The sequence below is a fragment of the Phocoena phocoena genome, chromosome 3, assembly GCF_963924675.1.
Source record: "Phocoena phocoena chromosome 3, mPhoPho1.1, whole genome shotgun sequence".
Lineage (NCBI taxonomy): Eukaryota > Metazoa > Chordata > Mammalia > Artiodactyla > Phocoenidae > Phocoena > Phocoena phocoena.
This window is the reverse complement of record NC_089221.1, coordinates 42585781-42604860: the sequence shown is the minus strand read 5'-3', so window position 1 is coordinate 42604860 and position 19080 is coordinate 42585781. Positions and strand designations below refer to the sequence as shown.

The following is a 19080-nucleotide window of genomic DNA, read 5'->3' as shown; positions in this document are numbered from 1 at the left end:
CATGGCTACTTTGTTCCAGTAAGGAAAATATCTCACTCTAAGAAGGATCATCCTCAGTCCCTGAGCGAACAGTATTCAGTGTGCTTTCTATTAGAAATGTCTTTAGCTCTTTTTCTGAGCTGAGGATGTGGTCTTTATTATATGACATGTATATGGTCATAGGCTTGATCAGGGTGTTTGGTGTTAACCAGCCATCCCCAGAATTAACACCCTGATGACTTCAGACTCAGAGGTTGCTTTTTCAGAAATCACATGACCTTGGAAGGAAGCCCTACTGAGATACCTGTGTTTCCTTTTCCCAGATATTACTAGGGTATCAAAGATGAACCATTTTCAGTAAAGCAGTGGGATACCCTGCTTCTGTTTTTGGTGAATAATTTTAGTGCAGACTTTAAAAAAAAATCAAATTTTAATTGACTACAGCTACTGAAAATTTCCTAAAGGAAACATTGATAATTCTGTTTCTTTTTATGTGACTATGGTTACCTTTCCTAGACTCATGTTGACTTTGAACAGCTTTCCGAGATATAATTTACATACCATCAAGTTCACTCGTTTGAAGTGTATAATTCAATGGCTTTTAGTGTATTTCTAGAGTTGTGTAACCATCACCATAATCTGATTCTAGTACATTTTTATCATTCCCCGAAGAAGCCTCATAGTCATTAGCAGTCACTCAGCATTACCCTCCTTCCCCCACTCCCCTGCCCTAGACAACCTCTAATCCACTTTCTGTCTCCTTAGACTTGCCTATTTTGGACATTTCATATAAATGGAATCGTATAATATGTGGTCTTTTGTGACTGATTTCTTTCATTTAGCATAATGCTTTTGAGGTTCATCTATATTATAGCATGTATTAGTGTTTTATTCCTTTTTATTGCCAAATAATATTCCATCATATGGAAATATCACATTTTATTTACCATTTCAGCAGGTGATATACATTTGGGTTGTTTCTACTTTTTACCTATTATGAATAATGCTGCTATGAACATTTATGTACGAATTTTTGGGTGGACATACGTTTTCATTTGGGGTGTGGGCATAAACCTAGGAGCAGGATTACTGGGTCATATTGTAGCTACGTTTAACATTTTGAGGAACTTCTAAACTATTTTCCAGAGTGGCTGCATCATTTTACGTTCCCATCAACAGCGAAGGTTCCAGCTTTCTAAGTTATTGCCAGTGCTTGCTATTAGTATTCTTTTTTATAATTGCTATTCTAGTGGGTATGAAACAGTTTCTTATTTTGGTTTTGATTTGCACTTCTGTGATGACTGATGACTAATGTTGAGTTTCTTTTTATGGGCTTCCTAGTTATTTGTATATCTTATTTGGAGAAATGGCTATTCAAAAATGTTGCTTGTTTTTTGACTGACTTATTTGTCTTTTTATTATTGAGTTGTAAGTGTTCTTTATATGTTCTGGATATGAGCCCCTTATAAAATAAATGATTTCCAAATATTTTCTCCCAGTCTGTGGGTTGTCTTTTATTTCTCTTGATGGTGTCTTTCGGAAGCACAAAAGTTTTAAATTTTGATGAAGTCCAACTTATCCATCTCTTTTATCACTTGTGCCTTTAGTTTCACATCTGAAAAATCACTGACTAATCCAAGATCACAGAGATTTACTCTTAGATTTTCTTCTAAGAGTGTTACAGTTTTAGTACTTACATTTAGGTCGCCTTTTTAATTTTGTCTGGTTCAAATTAATTTTTGTGTGTGGTTTGAGGTAGGGGTCCAACTTCATTCTCTTGCATGTGGATATTCATTTGTCCCAGAATTATTTCTTAAAAAGACTATTCTTTCCCAAGGAATTGTCTTGATCCCTTTGTCAAAAATCAGTTTGCCATAAACGTTAGAGTTTATTTCTGGACTCTCAATTTATAACATTATCTGTCTTTATGTCAGTACCGTATTGGCATATGTCCTTATGCCAGTGCCATACTATCTTAATTACTGAGGCTCTGTAGAAAGTTTTGAAATTGAAAGGTGTGTGTCCACTAACTTTCCCACTAACTTTGTTCATTCTAACAGTCTTTTTCAAGATGTTTTGACTGTAAAGTATAAATTCTAAAAATTGTGTATTAAGGCTGTTTATTTACGTTCTTGGGAAAAATTTTAATTTATTCCAGCTGTGAATGAGCCATTGCACTATTGTAAGCCAGTAGTTCTCAAAGTGTGGTTGGTGAACCCCTAGGGGTTCCTGAAACCTTTTCAGGGGTCTGCAAGATTAAAATTATTTTCATAATAATACTAAGGTGTTGGTTTTTCATCTGTGTTGACATTTTCACTGATGTCACAAAGGGAAGGACGGATAAAACTGCTGTTGCCTTAGCACAAATCAGTAGCACCAAACTGTACTAGTAGGTCAGACACTCTCAGAAGAGAAAACCAGTTTCAACTAAGAATTTCTTTGACGACTGATGGGAACATACTGTATAGCTTCGGGAAGGCTACCTAATGCACTGTGGTAACCTAAATGGGAGGGAACTCCAAAAGGGAAGGGATATCTGCATGTGTATGGCTGATTCATTTTGTTGTGCAGTGGAGGCTAACACAACATTGTAAAGCAACCATACTGCAATAAAAATTAAAAAAAAAAAAGAATGTCTTTGATGAGACAGTAGAAACAGGAAAATTTTAAAAAAATGTAATACATCTTTACCCTGTAGTAAATGTCTCTTTAATATTCTCTGTGATGTGGGAACTGTGCAAAATATGCATGAAACACATTGGTTACACATGAAAGTACAATGGTTGCTTTGGGGAAAGGCACTGGTGCAATTGGTTGAGTTGTGAACTTATCTGTCTCTTTCATGGAATACTATTTTTATTCGAAAGAATGCTAACAGACAAAATATGATTATTCAGACTTGGGTATCTGACAGACATTTTCTCAAACATGAATGAAGTGAGCCTGTTGCTTTAGAGAAAACAACTGACAATGTGTTGCTAATGATAAAATTAGAGCTTTCAAGTGAAAATTAGAATTTTGGGAACACTTGTGTCTGCTCTCACGAGCTTGACATCTTCCAAACACTTAAGGACTTTCCCAATGAGATGATAGTGACATTAACAAATGTATTTTAAAACATACTGTGCAATGAATGTGTCAACATTTGGAAAATCTACATAACTCAATGAATCGATATTTTTCAAGAAAGCAATGCATGCTGTTACATGCACTTGTATGTGAATTTGCTGTCCTCTTTCCATGGTCATAGAGGAGTGAATCAGCTATTGGGGAAAAGGCCTGGAATCATACGGATTGATACATTACATAAATATTTATTGAATGCCTCTCAGGTGCCAGACACAGTGTAAATGCTGGGGATAAGAAGCAAAGGTGAATAAAACACATTTAATCTTTGCCATTATGGAGCATAGAGTCTACTAAGGAAGACATGTGAAATGATTTTAAATTGTTGTAAGTAACATAAAGGAAAAAAATTGGGTGCCGAAATGGAGAATACTAAGGGACGGCCTGTCTCAGAGAAGATGAGCAGCTGACGTTAAAGCCCAGAACTGCCGGATGAAAGGGTGCCTACCTGAGAAAACCTAGTTTATGGGGAGTGAGTGTGTGTGCAGGTGTGAATGTGAGTGCCTGTGGCGATGGGGACGTATGTGAGAGTGTATGTGTGAGGGCAGGTGGGTGGTCACAAAGCCTGGTGCATGTGTGTGTGTGTATGTGTGGAACTGAGAGAAGAATATTGGCACAGCCAGAGTGGAGTGAGTGAGGCAGAGACTCCAGCTCGAGCAGGGCCTTGTACACCATGGGAAGTTCAGATCTGTTCTCAATGTCTGTGAAAAGGCCTCTGTTAGAGGACATTTTATTTACACACTTCTGGAACAGGGTGATGTTCTTGTCCTCTCCGCTCATGACAGATTGAGGAAACCAAGGCCCAGAGAGCTTGAATGGTTTCTTCAGAGTCCTGGGGTGTGTCAGAGGCAGAGTGAGGTCAGGAGCTCTGTCCCAGGTTCACTGCTCTTCTTACTCTGCCAGTCAGGGCTGCAGACGAATCGCTTCTGTAGCTGGGTTTCTGCTTAGAGAAGGTACAGTTCTTTTTGTACAAGTTGTCTCAGTGTTCTCAGTGGGGGAGATTGCTCAGGGCTGAGTGCCTTGTAGGTAACAAGCATTCAATATTTGGAATTGTCTCATTGGATACACAGAAATGTCTATTTCTACATATTTTAAAGAAGAGATAATTTAGACTTGGAGAGGGAAGGAGCAGGAAAACTGACATTTCAGAGAGTATTTTCTTGTAAGTAAGGCTTATGAACTGCTCCAGGCTTCAGCATCCTTCTCTACATGGTGAGGGAGAGAGTTGGACTAAGTGCTCTTTGGAGCCCTTCTAGGCTTAACAGTCAGTGAATATACAAGGCCAGGGTGTGGGTTTCTGAAACCACTGTTTTGATCACTTGGGGTTCTTTCAGCATGGGCTTTATGCACGCTGGGTTTCAGTGAGTGGAGGTTGCTGGGTGTGCCTTCCAGGCACTGTACTTTGAACAACATGGATTTAAATTTCGAGCGTCCACTTATCCATAGATTTTTTTCCCCACTAAATAAGCACTACCGTGCTACTTGATCCTAGGTTGGTTCAATCCGCAGATTCGGAACCGTGGATATGGAGGGCCAACTATTAAGTTATACATGGATTTTTCGGCTGTCCAGAGGGTCAGTGCCCCTAACCCCTGCTGTTGTTCAAGGGTCAACTATATAAATAAAGGTCAGGGGGAGGGGGAGGGAGCATGCATTGGATGTGTGTGCAATGCGATTTTAAGCAGGGAAATTTAGGAAGGTGTGTTGAGAAGGTGACACTTTAGCAAAGATTTGGAGGATGGTAGGGTGCTAGTCATGAAGATATCTGGGGGAACTTTCCAGGAATAGGGGAAAAGCCCTAAGTGGGTTCCTGGTGAGTATGAGGAAGGGCAGGAAGGCCAGCATGGCTCGAGAGAAGAGAGTGGGGCGAGCACAGAAGGAAATGAAGTCAGGGGAATGCTGGAGACAAAACTGTGAGGGCCTCATGGGACCTTGACCCCAACAGAAACAGGAGCCATTGCTGGGCTTTGAGCAGGGGAGAGACATGAGCTGAAGTGTCTGAACAGGATCACTTTGGCTGCCGTTCAGGGAGCAGACTGAATGGGGGCAAGGGAGGAAGCGGTGAGGTTAGGAGGTGACTGCAGTGATTTAGGACGGAGCGGATGGTGGGCTGGACCCAGCAGGTAGCAGCAGAGGTCATAAGATATAGTCTGATTCTGGATATATATTGAAGGTAGGGCAGGTAATAGTCCCTTGCAGAATGGATGTGCAGTGAAAGAAAAAGAGAAGAGTCCAAAAGACTCCAGAATTTTTGGTCTGAGCAACGGGGAGGTTGGAGGATGGAGCTACCATGAAATAATGGGGAAGTCTAGAGTTGACGCAGGTTTGGGAGGGAAGATATGAGGTCTGCCCCAGACAGGTTGCGCTTCAGATGTCTGCTAGACACCCAAGTGGAGCTTTAGAGCAAGGCAGCTGGCTCTAGCAGCCTGGAGTTAGGGAGATGTCTGTGCTAAAGACAGATTAGGAATTATCAGCGTGTAGATGGCGCACCGTCTCCAGAGTCATAGAACCTAAATGCCATGGGAGAGGGAGTGAGGATGGAGAAGAAAAGTCCCGGGATTTAGCTGCGACTCTCCCCAGCATGAAGAGGTAGAAGAGAAGAGGAGGTCCAGCAATGGGGACTGAGGAGGAGGGACCTGTGAAGTAGGAGGAGGGCCAGGAGAGAGCGGCGTGCTGGAAACCAAGTGAAGAAAGCGCTTCAAAGAGGAAGAAGAGGGCTTCCCTGGTGGCGCAGTGGTTGAGAGTCTGCCTGCCTATGCAGGGCACGTGGGTTCGTGCCCCAGTCCGGGAAGATCCCACATGCCGCGGAGCGGCTGGTCCTGTGAGCCATGACCGCTGGGCCTGCGCGTCCGGAGCCTGTGCTCCGCAACGGGAGAGGCCGCAAGAGCGAGAGGCCCACGCACCGAAAAAAAGAGGAGGAAGAGCTCCACTGTGTCAAATACTGCTGGGAAGGCAAGTAAAAGGGGACTGAAAACTGACCATTGGGTTTAACAAAATGAAGCCCTTGACGAGCCGTTTCCGTAGAGCGTGGGGCAAAAGCCAAATTGCAGTTTCAGAGAGAATGGAAAGAGAGAAATTGGAGTATAGACGTCTCATTTGAGGAGTTTTGACATAGAGCAAAACAGAGAAATGGGGGAAATGCCTGGAGAGGGAGTCTTGTTTTCTTTTTTTTAAGCTGGGGAGAGTAGAAGCATGTTTATATGCTTATGGGAATGGAAAAAATTGGGGATGAGGTGGCGGGCTGGGGAGGGATGCAGAATTGCTGGAGCTGACGTCTTTGAGTTGGTGAGAGGCACTCCTGAAAATCCATGTTGCAGTTTGCTCTTTGCTGAAGCTCTGGAGGCCTAACCCTCGTACCCAAACTTGGAGGAGAGTAATGTTTAAAATGGAGAGCAGATTTAGCACACTATCGTGTGACAGAAGAATGGCATTTTTCACTTGCTCTGGGCACATCTTCTCTCCTCGCAAGGCACATCAGCTTGAAGGCAGAAGATTGCTTGGTTAGATAGGATTTTATAACTCCCCTAACTCCTACCCCGAATCTGAAATCACATTTCCTTCCAGTAAGACTTTCGCCTTGCTGATCTAGTGCTGTCTCTCTCAAAGGAGCTGACATCAGGCCTCCAGAATCAGCATACCGTAATTCTGCTACAATAAGCACTGACAAATGATTCTTTGTTATCTCTCCTTTTTCAGAAAGTGGTCTGTCTCTCCTGTCTCTTTTCCTTAGACATACTGGTGATAACAGAGAGGATTAGATTACAGAATAGCTTTCTTCAGCTATTTCTCAATCTCTAGGATGCCCTTTGGAGATACTGTATGATTTGTTCTTCTCAAGTCTATTTAGCGGGCTCTTGACAACTCCCTCCCTTTGGGTGGGATGCTTGAGTAACCCCTGTGTGCCCGTTGAAAGTTGCTGCTTCTAGTTTCATTCTTAGAAGACAGACAGCTCTTTTCTTTTTTTAAATTGAGATATAATTCACATAGCATAAACCTGGCCATTTTAAAGTGTACAATTCAATGGTTTTTCATATATACACAGGGTTGTGCACCCATAACCATCTAATTCCCAAAGATTTTCATCACTCCAAAAAAGGAGACCCCATAACCATTAGCAGCTACTCCCCAACCCCCACTTCCTTCTACCCCTTGGCAAATACCCATTTACTTTCTGTCAATAAATTTGCTTACTCTGGATGTTTCCTTTAAATGGAATCATACATGTGGCCTTTTCTATCTGGCTTCTTTCACTTAGAATAGTGTTTTCAAGCTTTAGCGGTGTTCAGCCATGTTCGTACATGATACTATGTATCAGTACTTCATTTCCTTTTATGGCTGAATAATATTCCATTGTATAGACATACCACATTTTGTTTATCTGTTCATTAGTGTAGACTTTGGGTTGTTTCTACTTTTTGGTTATTAGGAACCATGTTGCTATAAACATTCACATACAAGCTTTTGTGAGGACACGGATTTTTGCATGTGCCCAGGAGTGGGATTTCTGTGTCATATGTTAACACAATGTCTAACCTTTTGAGGAACAGCCAAACTTTTCCACAGTGTCTGTGCCATTTCACATTCCCATCAGTGTTGTATGAGGGTTTCTCTACATCCTCGCCAACACTTGTTATTGTCTGTTTTTTGATGACAGCCATCCTAGGAGGTGTGAGCTAGGAGGACGGGACCACTCAACTTCAGATTTTTGGGGCCACCTCCCATTAGACCCTTTTATGTTACTGTTTACAGATGTGAAAATGGAGGCACAGACTAATTCCCTGCTCAAGGTCTTATACTGTCCAGTGATGGAATTGGTGTCTGACTTGTGGACCAGTGATTCTTTCCACCAGGCTGTTGTGATGTCTGTGGCATCCTAGTCAGGAATCTGAAATTTTTATTGGTCTGTCTAAATACAGGGAAGATCTCAGCAGGAAGGCTCTGAGGGCTAATTGTGAGGTCTGCTGGGAGTGTGAAATATTATTTATCTTTTCCCCCATCACCTTCCCAACACAGTAGACAGCCTTACTCTGTTACGTGTTCTTCAGAACCTGAAGCAGGTGTCCTCTTATTTATGGATTTCTCCTAGTTTTCTACTAGGCTTCAAATATTTTGAGGGCAGTGGTCATGTCTCAGTATTTATAAATCTGGACGTAATGCCTGGTACATGGTGGGCCCTCAGGAAATGTTTGAGGAATTAAATTGGATAAATCACTCAGGATTATTAGAGAACGAGTTTATTATAAATCAACTCTTTGGAGAAAAACACAACAAAAAGATGAGATACAAATGGTAGGTGATAAAAAAGCCACTTTCATTTATTACATATCACAATCTATTAATAACATAGAACTAGACGCAGACGTAGAGAACAGACATGTGGACATAGTGGGGAAGGGTAAGCTGGGACAAAGTGAGAGAGTGGCATGGACATATATACCCTGCCATGTGTAAATAGATAGCTAGTGGGAAGCAGCCTCATAGCACAGGGAGCTCAGCTTGGCGCCCTGTGATGACTGAGAGGGGTGGGATGCGGGTGGCGGGAGGGAGGCTCAAGAAGGAGGGAATATATGTATACATACAGCTGATTCACTTTGTTGTACAGCAGAAACTAACACAACATTGTAAAGCAATTATACTCCCCCCAAAAAAGAATAACATAGAATGAAGCTTAGTGCTTGCATGTATAAATTGATTAGCTAAGGCAAAATACATATCAAGATACTGGCTGGACTGTGGCCTATTGGTCTATGAAAGTTTAGTCTACTTGTAATTAATAAATGATGCAATTGTCCTGAACTATCTCTAACCTCAAATTCCAAATTTTCCAACTATCTAAAACACACATTGCATCTTTCCCACTGTATTTATAATTAGAATTTTTGTAAAACGTTAAACTATACAGAAGCATAGAGTAGGAAGTGAAAAATCCCTCTTTATCTCTGTCCTTATTCCAACATGGAATAGAATATCAGGCTCTAAATTCCTAAGGCCACAAATATTTTGTAGTTTCACTTGGAAGAAAGAAGAATATTCTAAATTTCCCTGAGACTGACTTCCTTTTACGGATGAACACAAAAGTGACAATCCTCACATTCTGAATAAAACAGAGAATCACTGAACTGGGGAACTTTTTCTCAAGGGACATCTCTTGCCATGGATAGAGAACATGTGATGAATCAGTCTTCACTAGTTGTGGAAGAGTGAAGGCAGGAGGTTATTTCTTTCATTGCTAATTTTATTTCAGACAGACTGTCATTTGTACATGAGGTTAAGAGGGTTGTGAGGTGTTTCTTCAGATAGGTCAAGTTAAAACACCCTTTACTTGGTTACCTCAATTTTCTACTTTGAAGAAGAAATGTTATATTGCTCCTGCAATGGTTTTCTTTATCCAGTTGAGGTATTTTTTGGTAAGGAGAATGTAGATGCCAGGTTTCTGGGGGTTACCACACTTCCCAAAGGAAGTGACACCTCTGAAAACGTTATCACATATCAGAGGACTTCCAGAATCCCCCTGGAAAAGAAAGTCATATGTTTTAAACAAGAGTGCTTTCCAAAGATATTTACTTACCTTTTTAGTCATTCATTTATTCACTCATTCGCTCACACATTGTTTCTCTCTTTCCTTTTTAAAGGCTAATTTTATATCTCTTTTTATTAATTGTCTGCCCTCAGCATCAATTAACACAGATTTGTTTATATTTTCCAATCATTTTCATTTTGCAAAAGGCAATTCTGGAGAAGATGTACAAACTCATTTTCATCAGTAAAACAAAGAAAGAATAACAAAGGAAGCCTTTAAAATAATTGTGAAAAATAATTGTCTCCTTCAGTTGACCTGTATCCCCTTTTCTTGCTCAGTACATGTTAGGGGAAAAAACTGAATGTAGGCGCTGCCTGAAGGCATGAGATGGGATCTGAGCCACTCCCTGCTCTGAAGGAGGACATGGGTTAAGCCATCTCAGACCAAGGAGTACTTGTGATAGTTCAAACAATTTTTAGGGATCTTTTCCAGTTTTCATCAGCCCTCATTTCATATTCTCTCTGACCTTGCAAACCACTTCTGGATCATGAGTTCCAAATAGGGCCAAACCATAGTCAAGCACATGGAGAGGCAGAACAACGCAGGAGTTGGGAATCAGATGGCCCCAGTCTAAGTCCAGGTCCTCCCCACTAAGAGTCGAGTTATCTAACTTGGGGAAGTAACTTTCTAAGCCTTAATTTCCCTATCTGTAAAATAGAGTTGGTAATAATAGTGTCTATCCCATGGGGCTATTTGAGGGTCAAGTGGCATAGAGTATAGAACTTGATATAGTTCCTGCCATCTGATAAATGCCAGCTGATGTGATCAGTTTTGAGAGGGCTGAAAAGCATCCGTAAGCGGTGGTTAAATGGGATCCTGATTCTTAGGAACGAGAGAAGTTTCCCTGGGCAGAATGTTTCACTTGAGACAAAGGAGCACACACCAGCCCAGTGTCAAGCTGACGTTCTTGCAGGCCTCACACATAAAAAGTAATAATGACAGTCCGCCGTCTTGTTCCTAGGCACTCTATTTAACCTGATTTCCTATAGCCCCCAAACGGTTAAAATTTTTAATTTACTTACTTCACATGAATCATCTTCACCTTTTCTACCACCAGCACAGATCATACTGAGATCAATAACTGGATTAAAATTATAGTGCTGGGCATCATTGCATATTTTCCTATCTATCACAGTAACGTTGGCTTCTCTCAAGGCACTTGAAATTTTGCACGTGTCTTTTTTGGTGCTTCCCCATCCTGCCACATGACACTTGGTGTGGGGTTTGACATCGTCTCCTGTTTTCGGTAGCCGAAGTATTCCTACAGCTTTGGTCATAGTTGCTTTACCATCCAGCTAGAAAAGAGACAGGAGATGCAGTTTTAGGAAAGGACAACAGTAACCAAACCCAGAAAACAGCTCTGACTGAAATAGATACCTTGCTTATTTAGCATGTTCTTACGAAGGACGTGGCCAAAGTCCTGTTCCAACCTAATTGACCATCAGTTACTGATTTTTTAAAAGTCACAGCACAACTTTTCATGCATGTTTTGCTAGGCTAGTCTAGATAAACTTCAGTCCAGTTGACCTGTCAGTGATGAAATTATGTTGGTGGTGGCTGACAGTTCTGTGGTTGAAAAGCTGTATTGGAGAGTGCCATCATTATTTTATTCAGGTGGACTTAGGTTTGTGAACTGACTGGTACTGAGACCAATGGAAGGAAGCCAGGGCTCCAGGTGCAGTGGGGCGGGGTGGGAAAGGGGCCAGTGTCCTCATTTTCCATGTGGAAATGTGGCTTCCCCGCTTCTGAGCAGGTGCTAACCAGCCTAACTGCCTTTGGGGGCTCCCCCCCGCTCTGCCCTTTTCTTTGATTCACTAAAGCTCTCTTCTTGGCTCACCACCTTGCTTTCTCTCTTTCTGAAAAGTCACGTCAAGGAGATCAGGGAGTGTGAGCAAGGTTGAGTAGAGGGTAGAGGAACATAATTCTACTTCTTTTCTTCTTGCCTCAAGCTGTAGGGAGTCCTGGTGTTACAGACCTTCTAAAAACATAGGGACACAGCAGCAAAGGCCACTGTCACATTCCTATCATTGCATTGCTTTCAGGCCCCACTTCCTGACATTAGACAGTCCCCACTTCCTCAGTGCCCACTCTGAGTTGCGTGTGCCCAACCCTTACCCTGCTAGCATTTAGAAAGTGAGATGGCCATAGTCTAAAATCTCTCCATAGACCATGACTTCAAATGCCTACATGCAACGTCTCTCCTTCTCTCCTACTCATGCTTTCTCACAGCCTTCATGCTTGTTATCTGGTTGGATGGACAAGGAGACAGGAGAATCCCCAGAAAAGGCTTCAGGTCTGAATGAATGGATCGGAATTGGAGTCAGGATGAATATGTTTGTAAGTAGCTCTCCCGGGGTCAGGCACACACAGCAGTGATGTTTTAACCGTGGAAGGTTGACCGCAGGGAGGTCCTGATGCCCTCTTCATGAGTTCTCTAGCAACATCACCCCACTGGCCACAGTGTCAGAGGTGAGAGGGAGTTTCCTGAGTTTACTTCAAGACCAAGAACCCCTCGCACCCCTTACTCATCCCACCCTATTGTAAAGGTAAGATTTTTAGTTCCTGAAGGAGACTTGACAACTGCTACCACTTTCTTGAAACCTGAGTGCAGAATCTCTTCTCTTGGTGACCTTTGCCACTGTCTGGCTTAATTCCATCCCTTATCCAAAATTATTCGGGAAATATTTATGGAGGGCCTACTATGTACTAGGAACTATACTACCTGGTACAGGGCATACAAATAAAAAGACAAAAATATCTGTTCTTTGAAGATTACATTCCAGGGAGGGGGGCAGACAAACAAACTAAGGTACATCAGAAGTGCGTGTTGTCCATCATCGGATGAATGGATAAAGAAGATGTGGTACATATATACAATGGAATATTACTCAGCCGTAAAAAGAAACGAAATTGAGTTATTTGTAGTGAGGTGGATGGACCTAGAGTCTGTCATACAGAGTGAAGTAAATCAGAAAGAGAAAGACAAATACCGTATGCTAACACGTATATATGGAATTTAAGAAAAAAAAATGTCATGAGGAACCTAGGGGTAAGACGGGAATAAAGACACAGACCTACTAGAGAATGGACTTGAGGATATGGGGAGGGGGAGGGTAAGCTGTGACAAAGTGAGAGAGTGGCATGGACGTATATACACTACCAAATGTACAGCTAGTGGGTATAGCTAGTGGGAAGCAGCCGCATAGCACAGGGAGATCAGCTCGGTGCTTTGTGACCGCCTGGAGGGGTGGGATAGGGACGGTGGGAGGGGGGGAGACACAAGAGGGAAGAGATATGGGAACATATGTATATGTATAACTGATTTACTTTGTTATAAAGCAGAGACTAACACGCCATTGTAAAGCCATTATACTCCAATAAAGATGTTAAAAAAAAAAAGTTCGTGCTGTGGAGAAAAACCGCAGGAGGGAAGTAGGCCAAGGAGTGCCCTCTACTGGACAGGGGAGGGAATTGCCTTTCCCTGCCCAGGGAAGGGTACTGGAGGGAATTAGAGTATGGGTGAGGAGGGGTGACCTGAGAGAGAGGCCCAGCCTGAGAATCTCAAGGCAGATAGTATGGGGGTCACTTATAAGTATTGGGGAGCAGGGAATGTGGGGAGTTTGCCGGAAACACATGGCACTCTAGGACCCTGTCTTTACTCCTACTGATGAAGGTGTGTGGATCCCCTGAGCATCTTCTTGACTCCTGCTAGGGAAGGTCCTCATCAAGCCCCTTTGGACAGGTGTGAACCTCAGCTCACACTCTGCCTTCCAGTTCTGCCTTTTCTATTATACTTTCTGCACAGCAGCCAGATAATCCTTCTAAAAACAAGTCTGATCATGTCACTGCCCAGCTTAAAACACTTTCCCATTTCCTTCCCCATAAAGTTCAAACTTCTTCCCATGGTTCACAATAGCTGGGTCCCCGCTTTCTCAAATCTCATGATAACTTCCCTTTCTTCCCTTCTTCTTCCAAATGCATTTTCCAGAAAGACTCCTCTTATACACACTGCTCTTCCTGCCTGAAAGGCCCTTTCCTCCTTCTTTCCTACTAACCCCTGCACCTTCTCTAAGAAAGCTTCCCTGACCGCCTGGACACACCATGTCCTCTCGTAGAGTCCCCGTCTTAGTCATCTCCATCACCGATGAGTCACATACCACCAGATCAGAGCTGTTGATATATTTGTCTGTCTCTCCCACTAGACTGTGAACACTTTGAGAACAGAACCTATTTATCTTATGAGGAAGAGAAAAGCTTACTGGCACTCACAGCTGGGCCACGATTTTTCCTGTTGATCATGAACGCTTGTCATAGAGCACCAATATCAGACAGGGTGAGCCTCAAGAAGGGAGCAATACCCAGGCCGCTCTGCAGTCACGTTTGAGTACAGGCAAAAGCAAGGTCATTGTGCCCACCACAAAAATGACCAAGCGCCCCCTATCCGCTAAAATGAGTGATTGCTGCTTCTTATCAATCACAGATTTAGCCTCCTAGATAAGTAAGATTCACTGAGATACTCAGTCGTAGAATTACCCCACTTCCTGACAACAGTCAGTTCAGAGCAAACTCCTACTTCCTAGAACCCTCCCCCTCATCTGACAAATCCTAGGATAAGCCCCATCTAACACTCTCTTACTGAGCCACCCTATGGTTCCTCATGGTGTACAGTCTCCCTTGCTGAGCAAGAATCAATAAATGCAATGTGGTTTGTCTGCAGTTGAGTTGCTGGTGGCATTACCACTTTGGATTGACAGGTCTTACCACAGTAGGACTTCTGTCAATATCTGTTAAATTGAACTGAATTCCAAGAGGGTGAACATCTGTACAATTGCACTGGGTCCCAGCTGTACTTCTTACCCTTACATCCTGGCATTAGCCAACCACTGGCTATGAGGCCAGTGTGTAAAAACTAGTTTCAAGTTAAACTGATCAAATTTCAAAATTTTGCAATTTCAAAATAGTTATTGAAAAAAACCGCCATATTTACCTGAAGGAGTTGAAGATCCCCTTCAAATGTCTGTGGATTGAAGCATGGATGGGGAATTGCCTTTTTAATGGAAAATACTTGGTCATATTTCTCTTTATGGGAGGTAGAGTGGGCCCCAAGAATAACTCGAGGATTGCCTTTCCTGGAAAAAAACAAGGACGATGTATCATTTATGTGAGAGAATAGATGAAATTAAGCATGAACTTAGTTGATTAAATCTGACCAGTTATTTCAGATGGTTTCCTATTTATAAACAAGCACAGCAAGGCAGGGGGGAATTTATGAGGTTTTTTACTTTTGGTGTTTTAGTTACTTTTTATTTGTTTATTTATTTATTTTGCGGTACGCAGGCCTCTCACTGTTGTGGCCTCTCCCGTTGCGGAGCACAGGCTCCGGACGCGCGGGCTCAGCGGCCATGGCTCACGGGCCCAGCCGCTCCGTGGCATGTGGGATCTTCCCGGACCGGGGCACGAACCCGTGTCCCCTGCATCGGCAGGCGGACTCTCAGCCACTACGCCACCAGGGAAGCCCCGTTTTAGTTATTTTTACCTAAAACTCCCAAGACGTGTTATCTTAGGTGCTTCAGCTTCACATCTTTTCAAGGAAGAAGCAACAGGAGAGAAATCCCAGGTCTTCTGGCAGAGGCAAGAGCGTTGGTTGGCAAGGCCTGGAGAGGTATGCTTGGGTGCTGACCAAAGAGGACTGCTGCAGGAAGAGGAGCTACCAGTGTCTCCATCTGCCTTGGATTTGTGGAATCAACACCTAATGGAAGAGACTCAACCCAAGACCTAGAGACTAAACCTAAGAGTGAGAGCAGAGGTAGTGGGTTTGCTTTTCTGTGTTTCAGGAAGACCGTGTACCTTGCTTAAGTCTTCAAAGATGACAAAGATGGGGCTTCCCTGGTGACGCAGTGGTTGAGAGTCCACCTGCTGATGCAGGGGGCATGGGTTTGTGCCCCGGTCCGGGAAGATCCCACATGCCGCGGAGCGGCTGGGCCCGTGAGCCATGGCCGCTGGGCCTGCGCGTCCGGAGCCTGTGCTCCGCAACGGGAGAGGCCACAACAGTGAGAGGCCCGCGTACCGGAAAAAAAAAAAAAAAGATGACAAAGATGGAAAAGAGTCAGGCTTTTAATAGGTAAGACTGAAGAAATGAATCAACTTTGCAGTGAAATTTTAAAGCTGAATCTAAACACACACACACACAGGAGCAAATAAACTGCTAGCCGCCAAGTCTAGTTTGTGAACCTAATGATAGCTAATCTGGGAGAGGTGGGCACAAGCATTTCTTGATTTGCCGGACAGACTTTGCACCAAGTGGGTCTGTCAATCAAGAGTGCCAGTGGTGATCTTCACAGTGTACATTGTGCTGAATTTCCTACTTGATAAATTCTCATTTGATACAACAACGTAATGCAGATCTCTTTTGATCTTCTTTGTGGGAAGCTAGTTTTTAAGTCTCTTCTTTTATTCATGCAATTTATGCAAAAGTGAGCAGGGAAATAGTAGGTACCAACAACAGGTACTGATAAAGAAGACAGCAGCATATCCTTGTGATAAACATTATTTTGACTTTCAAATCACAATTAGGAAAAACATTAGTTTGAACCGTAGGAAATGGCTATTTTGTAAAGTCAAACAGTTAAATATCAGTAATTTCTTATGGTTCAATCTAATATGTAGCAACATGGGACAAAACTAATTATATAATAGTAACTAAAGTGCTTGTAATCATAGAGAACACTTAACTTGCTCAACTGTGTAAAATATACTTATGGAAAAAGCCTGCAACAAAATATAGCAAAATATTAACAGTGATTGTGTGAAGTTGATAAGATTATGAGTGCTATTTCTCACCATTTTTTTCAAAATGTTGATAATATTGGTATTTATAGTGAAAAATATTTTTTAAATAATGTGAGAAAATGGTCATGTATTTCAATTTTATTCTATAGGATCTGGCCTTTGCTTATAGAGATAATAATAGTACATATCAGTGAATGTGCTTGCTTACTTTCTTCTCCATCTCTACCTAATTTTGGTTTTGGACTTCATTTTCACAACCCCTGTCCGCCCCCCCCCCCCCGCCCCCCGCAAACTGCCTAGAATGAGAGAAGCTCAGAATTACTTACAGGTCACAGTGAGCAGCTGTCAACACCCAGTTTTCTTTGATCAAAGCCCCTGCACAGACTTTCAGCCCTTCGATTAGAGCCATGTAGCGTCTTGTGTGAGGTGGTACTTCTTTTCCTCTTATAATTCCCTCACAGGATACTGGAAAAACTAAAAGAGTGATCCAGAGTGAAATCCTATCTTACCAAGTCATGCTTCCCTCTGAAAAGTTCTGATATAATGAATAGATCGAGATCGAGTACATAGATGTGCACTCTGCGTCAGGGAGAGAAGATCAAAGCAGTCCAGGTGACACAGAGTTTTAAAAATTTTCCATGACAGCTCTGTATAATAGCATCTTGAACTTAAACAATTTTCTCTTCCTCAAGAATGCAAAACACCTTTAACATAATGTCTCTCTCCTTCCTATCCCTGGGAGGTAGAAAATGTCAGGCAAGAGAGTCTCTTTTCTTAAAGCTCAAAAAGCAAAAAGATTAAAGATTTAACATCACACAGTAAAAGCAGATTGGGGAGAAACCCCATTCTCCTGTTTGTGCCTTTACTAGTCTGTTCACTTCCTATTACAGGCGGCATTGTCTCAGTCTTGGGTTGGACACTGTGTTATTGACCTTAAAAATCTCACAGTGTTCCATGGTGAGATTATTATTTGGAATGATGGTTTGGTAAGTTATATTAAATTCAAAGAAAAAAATCAACAACTATAGTAGCAATAATAATGAAAGCATCTATGATTTACTAGGCACTGGTTAGTTTCAGACACTGGTTCTGATGTTTGCTACAATGCAAGGTGGGTGTTATTACTCCCATGTAGAGATAAGGAACATGAAGTTTAGACAGGGCAATTACCTCGCCCAAGTTCGCACAACTAATAAATAGCAAAGCTGTCTTCTAACACAGTTCCGCATCATGAAAAATCATTCCCTTTCCATTGTGATGTACTGTTTGCCTAAAGTAGTGGCTCTGTACCTTTGTTAGTTTTGAAATATAGAGCCATTTGAGAATCTGATATAGTACAGACACACAGATGCATGTAAATATTTGCATACAGTTTTGGGAGACTTCTTGATGCCCATCCATGGCCTTGAAGGAGCTCATGGATCCCACATTAAGAATCCCAGCTCTGAAGGTATCATTGAGCTATAAGATATCATAGTGTGTGGTTAAGAACCTGAACTCTGGGTTCAAATCCCAGCCCTACTACTTACTAGTTGATGACTTTAGTAAATGGACTTAACCTCTCTGTGCCTTGGTTTCCTCATATGTAAAATGGGCTGATAACAATGATACTTAAGAAGAGTATAAGTAAACCACATAGAATACTGCTATACTTCATTGTAAGTTTTATGCAGTGTTGGTGCACACGTGTGCACACACACACACACACACAGTTCATTAGAGTATTTTACATTGATGTTATTGCTTTCTTCACCACCCCCACTGCTGGAAATAGGCACTCACAAATACCTTCTGAAAACCAAAGTTTTAAGATTTATCTGAGAGCTATGACTACTCAGTTGTATCTGTATGACTGAGCCCTCCAGTTAATAAGTAATCTATCCATCCCCAATTTAATGGCTTTGTTGGTTTTTCACTTGAAGGTAGAGCTCTGTAGATCTGGCCTGAATTTATGATAACCTCCAGATATAGTTAATGCTTTCATATTTTTGCTGTAGATACAATAGAGTATGTTTTCATCTTAAAAAGCCAATATACCATTTAGATAGCAAAGAAAAAACGTAACATGAAAAATTATTGGAAATTGAGTTGTGATTTCTTTTTCCCTTTTACACAATATTAAACAAAAATTAAAGCAATATAAAATTCTATTTTCTTATAAGCAAAACTAAAAAGCATATGGAAATATGTCTTACCTCCAGGAATTAGAAGGAGACACATGCCAGTGGGAAAAGAGAAAAGGAATGGAATTTTCATGGCTTCTGTTACTCACATATGGAGACTATTTAGTTTCAGGTACTGACTTAGTAATATATAATGAAACACAAAGGATGTGGGTTTTTTCTTCTTATCTTTCTCTGCTATGTGGCTACAGAGTTTGGTATTTTATTACTGGAAAACATAACTTTATTTTATAGATGGTGTGGTTACTTATTTGTTTCACATTTCCTTCAGGGTTAGACCTTTCCTACCTTAAAGGGTAAATGTGAAGCCATGGGGACTGTTTCATTTTTATTTATTATTATTATTTTTAATACAGCTTTATTGGAGCATAATTGCCTCACAATAACATGTTAGTTTCTGTTGCACAGCAAAGCAAATCAGCC

At 41.8% G+C, this 19080-nt stretch overlaps 1 protein-coding gene across 1 annotated transcript; it reads right to left on the bottom strand.

Moving 5' to 3' along the window:
• Positions 1-9165: 9165 nt before the first annotated feature.
• LOC136120836 (granzyme A) lies at positions 9166-18767 on the bottom strand. The gene is made up of 5 exons (XM_065874477.1): positions 18670-18767; positions 16801-16948; positions 14673-14814; positions 10708-10980; positions 9166-9616 (listed from the first exon to the last, which is right to left on the bottom strand). Exons 1-5 carry the CDS (start codon positions 18728-18730, stop codon positions 9464-9466), a joined length of 777 nt encoding a protein of 258 aa, XP_065730549.1. The 5' UTR covers positions 18731-18767; the 3' UTR covers positions 9166-9463.
• Between the last annotated feature and the right edge of the window lie 313 nt (positions 18768-19080).

What these genes read in the sequence shown, in the direction of transcription:
- LOC136120836 (XM_065874477.1), bottom strand. Translation starts at nt 18,730, where the DNA reads ATGAAAATTCCATTCCTTTTCTCTTTTCCCACTGGCATGTGTCTCCTT. An exon ending in ACAGCTGCTCACTGTGACCT is followed by an intron (nt 14,815 to 16,800) that starts GTAAGTAATTCT and finishes GTTTTTTTCCAG; the next exon opens with GAAAGGCAATCCTCGAGTTA. An exon ending in GGGATCTTCAACTCCTTCAG is followed by an intron (nt 10,981 to 14,672) that starts GTAAATATGGCG and finishes TCTCTTTTCTAG; the next exon opens with CTGGATGGTAAAGCAACTAT.